A 10907-nucleotide genomic window follows, 5' to 3' on the forward strand; every position below is an offset into this window, starting at 1 on the left:
TATAATGGTTTTTCCAGCGAGAGGAGGTGCAGCTGTACCCACTGGCGGACTTAGGAATTTTTTAGTGGATGTGCGATTTTAAAAGACTAAAAACTCTTTGTGGATTGAATATCTAAGGCTTTTTATCTAGATTGACCTTAGGTCCCTTTATGCATTCATATCATACATGAAAAATTGTTTTATGTAAAAATATTGACTAAGTATAAAAAGTGATTTTTCTGAATAATCATTTTCTCAAGATAATTTTTGGTGTCTTTTATTCCTTACACATCAAATAAGAAAACTTGATTTTATGGAATTTTAGTACGAAGAATATTTTGATTTGGTGAGAATTTGATTTTCTAGTATTTTATTTGAATCCAAATGGGAGTACTTCCTTATTTACATTGTAAACTTAAGTAAATTGAATAATATAAAATAATTGAAAGTAATAGGTCCACCACTGTGAACATGAATGTTTAAGAACATATATGTTCGTGTATAATATGTGTAGTATTCTCTGTATTTCGTATAGAAGGGGTTCTCTCCTTGTTGATTTATATTACGACAAGTAAAGGAGCCAGATACATGTATTAGAAACAAACTACCTTGATATATCATATGCATTTGACTTAAGGACAGATACAATATCAATAGACAAATTCATATAAAAGAGTAAGTGCAATTAATTATGAATAAACACAACATTTTTATGCCAATTGAGAATTCACATCTAAAACTTCGTTAGTTAAGTTTGTATGCATTGAATTACTCAATTTTTTAAAGATAAACAACTTAAACAACATGAAGATTGAGTTGTCACAACAATACTAATACACGTCGTGAATTCCTTAAAAAAAATTAATATATGCAAGTTAGTTTCTTATTAAAAAGAAGCGTTGGTATCTATATGCGCCGCTACGGAAATGTCATACTTAACATGAAAATATATAATAACACTCCATTTTTTAAATAGGAACGTAAGTGTATTATGCCAATGAAGAGTTCAAATCTTTATTGTAAAATAAAGGATGCTCAGTTTTTTATTTTATTTTTTTGTAACAAGGGGGGGCTAAAAGCCCACAACAAGATGCTCAATTTTTTGACATTACCAACAGAACGTTTTATCCATAGATTATAGAAAATTAAATCCAATTTAAATTCGCAAAAACTATGCATATCTTAAACATTTGATTCTACTTTGGCTGGTTAGGGTCATATTTCATGCAAGAATAGATTGATAAGATTTATACCCTTTTTTTCCCCCCCTTTTATTATCCTTAAATCTTTTCTTTTTTTCAAACTACAAATCTTTTTGTTGATGTCTTATATTAATTCGGATTCTCTATATGAGTAAAAAAAAAAAAAAAAAAAAGAGGCAGGGACGGGAAGAGATTGGGCTTCAATATCAGTGGTTTAATACTATAACAGCATCAAACAAAAGCAACCCCGTTGTTCCTTCCTCCTACACCTTACCCAAAAACCACCTCCGCTGTGAATCGCCTTATGAAAACCATCATATCTAGTGGGATCCTACTTTGGGGAACCTATTAATTGTTTTTCAAAGTGCCATGTTGCCAAACAATCCATACCAAAACCTTACTCCCTCTCAAAATACAAATCCTAATGACCATCTTTGTCTTACTTCTTAAATCCTAAACACTAAACCCTAATATGATAGCTCTGTCACAAGGAAGAACATTTGTCTTACTCCTTCAAAGTTGATTATGGGTAATATGATCCCTGAAGCACCCTGCAAAAGATTAGGAAAAATCAAAATAATCATAAGAATGGCATTGTTAGATGCAACTAAAAGTCACAATGAATGGAGATATTTACACACCAAAATCAGTCTAGCTCCAACCCACATGCTTTTGGGTGAAGGAAATGGAAGCGACAAGCACCCAACAACATAGACAGCCACATTAAAGAAGTGAAGAACCAAGCCTTAGAATCAAATCAATCTTGATTTATTGTGAAGGATATGCTAACTTCATCTCACCCACATTTCCCAACGAATAGGCAAAGAAATTATATTATGGCCCATATGTGACTTATGTGACTGTAATAATGAAATATGACCAATTTGGTTCTCTCCAACACCTTAGCTTAATCTTTGTGGTTACATACAGTTTAAAATCTGGATTCAACTCTAATTTGCTCATCTCTGCGGTGCTCACTGCTTCCATTTCGGCATTGTGGGCATTGCTATAACATGTGTAGTCACAAATAAAGTAATTCACCTAGCACATACAAATTGAGCATGAAAACTGTGTTGGAGACTTGCGGCAACCAGGGGCGGAGGTACTCTAGGGCCTGAGGTGGCCCTGGCCCCTCCACAATTTGTTCTCAACGCAATAAAGCTTGGGTTTTAGTTCATATATTTAACAATGCAAATCATATTCTAATGGCCCCCCAAATTGCAATCCATAAATAACTTCATTTATAATTATATGTAAATTGTTTGTAGGCCCATTACATAACTGTTTGGACCCAAATTCGGCACACCCAAAACCAAGAGACAAGCCCATGATAAAATTGCCTGCCCAGCCCAAAGACTTGAGAAAAATAAAAATAGGATCCAGACAGATTGGGCTTCACGCCAAGAATGTTGAAAACGAAGCTTCAGCCCAAAGAAAGGCCCAAAGAGGAAACTGACAAGATGGGCTTCAAAAGATCAGCCCAGGAATTATTGATTAGGTTCAGACCCAAGGGGATCAAAGACATGCCCACGTGATTGTCTCAATATTGAAGAATCGGCAATTCCAACTAAGTTTAAAATATGAAAGGAACATTTCTGAAACACTGCCGACAGAAGATCAAAAACCCATCTGTGTTCGAGATTTTGATTCAAATCAGTATACCATCTTCCAAGGAATTCACAGACCACGCTTCCTGAGCTAAAAAGCAGAAAATAGGGAACTGTTCAAAGAAATACAAGAGAGAAAAACCAAACCGTCATAAAAAGCCCACACAGACAAATGGCATCGGTTGAATTAGAGAAGTGCCACCCAGAAAACCAGGGAAGAGACTGCTTTAGGAGGTGACTGCTTAGAGTTTGTCTGCCATGACTGATAAAGATCTTGTTTACTTTGCGTTGTAAGAGATCTTTTATGCCGCCCATTATTTTAAAACCACCTCCCCAAAAAAACAGGTCTCTTATAAAAGACGAAGGCAGGCAAGGAAGCAGGGACATCAATACAACAACATCAAAAACATACACTCAAACTCATCAAACAAATGAGAAGACAGCTTTAGATCAGAATTCCAAAGTTCAGACTTAGAAAATAAGTCTTCTGAAAACGAGATCCCCCTCGTTACAAATTTGGTTCAGCAAAAGCCAAGACAAACACAGTTTGAGTTTTCACAAAATATGAAAACCTCAACAAATTTTACAGCATAGTTCCAGCCTGCTAAATTCTCGAGAATAGCCACTTCTGTCCCTTCAAACTGAAGAAGTCGCAGTTCTGCCCGCTCATAAAGTCTCCCAAGGCTTGAAGTAGATTGAAGCTCTGCCAAAATCAAACTTTGGTATCGATTTATAGCTGAAGCCAAGAAGCTAAAGTTGTGGACAGTACAGTCCAGCATAGACGTGCCCAGTCCAGCCTGGATCAAAAGTTTCTACCCAGGCAGAAATGGGATTTCAGCCATCCTGTTTGCCCTTCTAGAGTTGATTTCTCCCTGTTTAATTTTGTAAAAGGCAGTTCTGCCTGAAACAGTGCTTTATTATTATCTATTCTGGCCAGAACAACCATTTTGATACTGAGATAAATTGTGAAAGTCCTCACCAGTCTGAGGCAAGAAAAGAACTTACTTGGGAGATATTCCTCACCCAAATTCACAATCGTTTGTTTTAGAAGTCAGTAACTTGAGGCGCAAGTTATCCACTCTAAAAATAAGTCTGCTAGAATTTGCATTGCTAGCAGTGGCACGCTCGCACACCAAAGAAAGCTGACTTGTCGACCAACAAGTGGTCTCCAAGCCAGTGGGGAACTTCACCCTTCCACATAAGGAGTTAACCGCGAAAACGGGTGAACAATAACTCACATAAAAAAAGGAAGTAGTAATCCTCTAATAATCAAACCGATGAGCCAAGGGAATAGAAAATAGTTTGACAAAAAAAAAAAAGGGGAATAGAAAATAAATAGTTTAAAGGGAAATGAGATTTTATCAGTAGACTTTTCCATTTTGATACATGAAATTAAGTACAAAGTTCTAAAAAATGTCCATTTTTTCTTATTTATATATATACTATTGATGTAAGATTGAATTTTTTTTCTTTCTATACTTGTATTACGGTTCGACCCCTCCACACATACAATCCTAACTTCGCCGCCACTAGCGGCAACAATTATGATCATGGCAAATAGACACATGCTTTGCTTTTTGTTAAACCCTGGCGGCTCAGAATTATAAAACCAACAAAAGTCTGCCATTTGGCATGCATTATTTATTTGGTCATCTAGAATCTACCATTTATAGAAAAAAGGTTTTTTTATCACAAATGGTCCTTCACGTTTACGAAATTATCACGAATGGTCCTTGAGGTTTTTTTGTGACACTAATAGTCCTTAACGTTTGGGTTTTTTTATCACAAATGATCCCTGCAGTTATAAATTCTGTTAAGTGTGACGTGGAAGATAAGTGGAGCCCACTTGTCCAATTACATTGTGACATGTGGATAAAAAATAATTAAATAATTTTTTTAATGAAAATTCCAAATTTTTTTCTGCAACTTTTCATCTCCCTTCCTTACTCCGTCTCTCTCCCCCTCTGCCCTCGCTCTCCACCCTTTGCTCTCCATCTCTTCTCCCTGTCAACTCCAGTCGCCAAACTTCTACTAAGCTAATCATTTTAAAAAATACCAAATATTATGATAGGCATACAAGTAGTTGAATTTCTAGAAGTGTGTATCTTCTACCTCAAAAAATATCCTAGTCCTCCATGGAATCAGCTGTCCACCCAATAATCAACCAAAAAACTAGTATATTAAGAACTTAAGTCGATTTGCTTGACTTAGAGGAACAGACCCAAATCAAATCACTGTGGAAACCGTGGAGTACATAGAGTACTTGAATTTTGGACCTGGATCAGATACAAGGCACTAGGTCAAATGGGGAGGCTATAAAAAGAATTGCAGTGAAGAGATTGCGAGGCAGTTTACAGTTGGTTTGTTCTTACATGGAGCAAGTCATTGGCTAAAGACAACAGGCATTCCACTTTCTTATGGTTCATAAGGAGAAGGAGACAGGGAGATGGAGAGCAAAGGGTGGAGAGCGAGAGAGACGGAGTAAGGAGGGGGATGAAAAGTTGCAGAAAAAAAATAAATATGGAATTTTCATTAAAAAATTATTTTTTATCCACGTGTCATAATGTAATTGGGCAGGTGGGCTCCACTTAGTCACATTTAACTGAATTTATAACGGCAGAGACCATTTGTGATAAAAAGCCCAAACATTAAGGACTATTAGTGTCACAAAAAAACCTCAATGACCATTCGCGGCCTCAAATCGCATACTATTCAAATTGGTTTTCGCCGAAATAAAAAATGACACCACTGGATCGTAAGCCCCGTTCAGTTAGTCTGAAGGACCAAGCGAATAACTGTACATACGGCCAAATATGCTCCAGACCTAAAGACAACAGGCATTCCACTTTCTTATGGTTCATAAGGAGAAGGAGACAGGGAGATGGAGAGCAAAGGGTGGAGAGCGAGAGAGACGGAGTAAGGAGGGGGATGAAAAGTTGCAGAAAAAAAATAAATATGGAATTTTCATTAAAAAATTATTTTTTATCCACGTGTCATAATGTAATTGGGCAGGTGGGCTCCACTTAGTCACATTTAACTGAATTTATAACGGCAGAGACCATTTGTGATAAAAAGCCCAAACATTAAGGACTATTAGTGTCACAAAAAAACCTCAATGACCATTCGCAGCCTCAAATCGCATACTATTCAAATTGGTTTTCGCCGAAATAAAAAATGACACCACTGGATCGTAAGCCCCGTTCAGTTAGTCTGAAGGACCAAGCGAATAACTGTACATACGGCCAAATATGCTCCAGACTTGAAGCCCGAGGCTCCACACGTGTCTCAGCCCATCGCACAAGGCGATTAAGGCTCCAAGTTCTCGGAGGTTACCTGTTTCCAGGCCTGCATCTCTGCAGTTAGTGGGGGCCCGGGGACTTTCCTGAGCCTGGTTCCTTTTATAGAACCGTGGCCCATTCGCTTCGCCCAGTGGTGCCGTACTCGGGAGTCTCCATGCTGATCTATAAACAATCCCAAAACCTCTTGTCTAGCCGATGTGGGATGTAAAGATAACATGTTAGGAAAACAATTTTCATTTCGTCAAAAGCTTCAAAGTTGCTTCTGCTGCTCATCTCAGTCTGCTCTTCACCTTCATACACTCCCAGCCAATCTCAATATCTCCACCGACTTAGCTGCTTCCCTACAGGGTCGTATTTCATACCCTCGTCTCCTTCAAATCCATGCTCAAGTCTTTCAAGTTGGTGCTCAGCAGGACAACCTGATCGCCACTCGTCTCATTGGCCATTACCCATCTCATCTCGCTCTCCGAGTCTTTCATCAGCTCCAAAAACCCAACATTTTTCCTTTCAATGCCATTATCAGGGTCTTTGCAGAGGAGGGTCTCTTCTCCGATGCGTTTTCCCTCTTCAAAAGCTTAAAGCAGACGTCCCTTTCCCCTAATGACTTCACCTTCTCTTTCCTTCTCAAGGCCTGCTTTCGCTCTCAAAATTCTCGTTATGTCAAACAAATTCATACCCATGTTATGAAAATGGGGTTTCTTTGCAACTCATTTGTCTGTGCCAGCCTACTTGCAGTGTATGCTAAGGGACTTAAGGATTTGGGTTCTGCACGCTTGGTGTTTGATGAAATGCCTGAGAAGAGTATCGTTTGCTGTTGGACATCGTTAATTGCTGGTTATGCTCTGTCAGGTCAGAGTGAGCAAGTTTTGCGGCTTTTCTTAATGATGGTTGATGAGAATTTGCGGCCAGAAGATGATACAATGGTTAGTGTTTTGTCTGCGTGTTCAAATCTTGACATAGTTGATATTGAGAAATGGGTTACAATTCTATCCAAAGTCGTCAGTAACGTTGACGCTAAGAAGTTTGGTTGTGACTCTGTCAACACTGCACTTGTTTATTTGTATGGGAAGTGGGGAAAGGTTGAGAAGAGTCGGGATCGATTTGATCAAATTTCTGATAATGGAAAGCAAAGTGTGCTTCCTTGGAATGCAATGATAGGTGCATTTGTTCAGAATGGTTTTCCTATGGAGTCTCTGAGTCTTTTCCGCGTAATGGTGGAAGATCCCAAGTATAGGCCTAACCATGTTACAATGGTCAGCGTGCTTTCAGCTTGTGCTCAAATTGGTGATTTAGACCTCGGCAGGTGGGTTCATGAGTACTTGAAATCTAAAGGAAGCAAAGGTGTGATAGGATCAAACAGAATTCTAGCCACTGCATTGATCGACATGTATTCAAAATGTGGGAGTTTGGAGAGAGCAAAAGAGGTTTTCGATCAGATGGTCTCCAAAGATATTGTTTCATTCAATGCCATGATCATGGGTCTTGCAGTTAACAGTGAAGGAGAGGAGGCCTTGAGGCTATTCTCTAGAATCCAAGAGTTTGGTTTACAACCCAATGCGGGTACGTTCCTTGGCGCTTTATGTGCATGCAGCCACTCTGGTTTATCCGAGGAAGGACGTCAAATATTTAACGACATGACCTCAAGCTTTTCTGTTTCTTCGAAATTAGAACATTATGCTTGCTACGTTGATCTGCTTGCAAGAGTAGGCCTAGTTGAAGAAGCTCTGGAGGTTGTAACATCCATGCCCTTTGAGCCTAATAGTTTTGTGTGGGGTGCTCTGCTTGGGGGCTGCCTGCTCCACTCAAGAGTAGACTTGGCTCAATATGTTTCCAACAAACTGGTTCGATCGGACCCTGACAATTCAGGAGGCTACATAATGCTGGCTAATGCATTTGCATCTGATCGTCGATGGGGTGATGTCTCTGCGCTGAGGTGGGTTATGAGGGAGAAGGGGGTCAACAAGCAGCCTGGCTGCAGCTGGATCAGCATCGACGGCGTGGTGCATGAATTTCTTGTGGGGTGCCCGTCACACCCTCAAATTGAGAGCATATATAATACGCTAGTTGGATTGGTGAAGGAAATGAAGATAGGAAGTGTTTAGGGAGTTCACAAGCACCCAAGCAGTCAAGGGGAACGCTGATTTTGTCTTCTGTTTTTTCCATGGCATTGCCATCACTTTGGTTTTTGGACGAATGTTTTTTTCCTTGGGTTAATCCGACAAATATTGACCAATTTACATGAGCCAAGAACTATTTCCACCTGAGTTCGCAAAACTCAACTATTTTGACCAAAAAAGAACTATTGTAAGGCTTGGGGATTTAAAAAGACCCACATACCTTGTATCGAATAAATGGTCGAACTGCCAATGGGTTCCACCACAGTGGTGGTGGATTCCCCCTCCCCTGGCACCCAGGATCAAAGTCAGTGGAGTTTCTTTCCTCCAATATAACTAAAAATAAAAAAATAAATGGTCAAACTATTTGGTTAAGAATATTTTACCCTTTCACTTGAGATCCGACTTCCCCTCCCCAAATATTTGTATTAAAGAAGAAGTCTGAAAATCAAAATAGTTAAACCTCGTTAAAACAGATCATGTGATGTAATTTCCCTATCTCCTATGTGTCATATCCTAAAATTAGGTTAATTCCCCTACCTCCTATGTGTCACTTTGGTCTCTAACTCTAACTTTCAATTTGACCCATAATCTCCCCAAACTTAATTATGCGCATCAAATGGCCTTGTAATTAACTCTCGGTCTCTTTTTTAACATAATAATGAGCATGTACCAAGTATGCAAAAATTTGCAGACATGGGTTAGACCAACGAGTTAAGATAGTTTGTCCATTTCTTTGCACTCAAGTTCAATTCACTTCCTTGTACATTAGAATAATATAGAATATCGCTTTGTTTAAAAAAAATCATTATTTTGTACCCTAAATATTAATTGAAAGATAAAAGTCAGAAAAAAAGATAGAAAAAGAAAAAGAAAATAACAATGCTAGAAGGTTGCGGACGACACCAATTTCAACGAACCTCCTGCTTAATTAGCACAAATATAGTGACAACGTTGGAGATGAAAAGTCCTTTTTTTTTTTTTGGTGATGAAATTGCTTATAATAGTTTCTGCATGTTCTTTAAAAATTTATAGGTACTTGGACAAATTACTTGCATATGTTCTTCTGTATTTAAAATTTAAAAAAAAGAAAAAAAAAAGAAAAAAGACCTGCATGTTCTTTACTTGTGAAGCAAGGAAGATACCATACAAAATGGTACAGTTTGTTTTGTATTAATAAATGAGAAATCAATCATATATTTGCTAGTTTCGAAACAGATCTTTCCTTTTCTGTTCGACCCTAAAGAATTTTGTCATTTTTTCTTCAATTTCTCTCTCCTGAGGTCAGCTGAGCAAAGCAAAATTATTGATTGAACCATAAGAAGTATTTAAGCTTGACTCAAAAACTGGCTTCTGTTTTCTCTGTGATTCCTCGTTCCGTTCTTAACAAAACCCCAAAAAAATAAGACGCCTATCGGAATGGTATACAAATTAGCTTTTTTATTATTTATTTATATTTATTTTTTTAATATCAAGAATTAACTTTCTGTTAAGAAAAACAATTAATTAGGAGCAGGATTGGGACATGATTAATTAAATGCTTGTGTTGACAATAATGAAAAAAATAGATATAAAAAGCAAGACAACAAGTAATATTATTGAAAAAATAAATAAAAAATTGAAAATTTTATATATACAAGTATAATACATTATCTTAAAATACCCATATATTTTATATTTGAACATGAGTGTTTAAGAATGTATATGTTTGTGTATAATATGTGTATTTACTAACTCAATTAATACAAGTATATTCTCCGTATTTCGTATAGGAGGGGTTCTCTCCTTGTTGATTTATATTAAGACAAGTAAAGGAGCCAGATACGTGTATTAGAAACAAACTACCTTTATAGATCATATGTATTTGACTTAAGGACTGATACAATATCAATAGACAAATTCATATAAAAAAGTGAGTGCAATTAATTATAACATAACATTTTTATGTCAATCGACATCTAAAACTTCGGTAGTTAAGTTTGGATGCATTGCATTACTCAAATTTTTTAAACAACTTAAACAAAATGAAGATTGAGTTGTCACAACAATACTAATACACGTCGCGAATTCCTTTTTAAAAAAATATACAAGTCAGTTTCCTATTAAAAAAAAAAGGCGTTAGTAATCTATATGCACTGCTCCTGATGAATTGTCATACCTAACATGAAAACATGTCATAACACTCCAGTTTTTAATAGGAACATAAGTGTATTATGCCAAATACAGAGTTCAAACTGTTATCGTAAAAGAAAAGATGCTCAATTTTTTATTTATTTATTTTGTAACAAAGGGGGCTAAAAGCCCTCAACAAGATGATCCTCTCCAAAAAAGAAAAAGAAATGGGAAAATGAAGATTAAATCCAGATAAAATCCTTGATTATCCTAACTTCTTACATCGTTTTATGTACTATGCATGGGAGACAAAATATTTTCCTTTTATTTTTTTTGTGGTGGTTAGTTGAGCAAATTTCTCGGATTCATTATTTATCGCATACAAATTTGTTTTAGTTTAAACTTGCCGTATATATATTTATGTACTAAAAGAAAAGGGTTTTTAAAATTCAACCTGGATAGGACGCGCTTGAGAGGAGCGTGAGCCAAAATGAACGAAGTGTTTTTTTTTTTTTTTTCCCTTCGATTCTATTGGCTGTGAGAGGGTCATATTTCATGCAAGAATAGATTGATGAGATTTAGACGGTTTTTTTT

General features: G+C 37.0%; 1 protein-coding gene across 1 annotated transcript; it reads left to right on the forward strand.

Annotated features, from left to right (window-relative positions):
• Positions 5966 to 8320, forward strand: LOC18767527 (pentatricopeptide repeat-containing protein At1g08070, chloroplastic). Its single transcript, XM_020569636.1, has one exon. The coding sequence runs from the start codon at positions 6303 to 6305 to the stop codon at positions 8187 to 8189; it is 1887 nt and encodes a 628-aa protein (XP_020425225.1). The 5' UTR covers positions 5966 to 6302; the 3' UTR covers positions 8190 to 8320.

The sequence above is a fragment of the Prunus persica genome, chromosome G8, assembly GCF_000346465.2.
Source record: "Prunus persica cultivar Lovell chromosome G8, Prunus_persica_NCBIv2, whole genome shotgun sequence".
NCBI lineage: Eukaryota > Viridiplantae > Streptophyta > Magnoliopsida > Rosales > Rosaceae > Prunus > Prunus persica.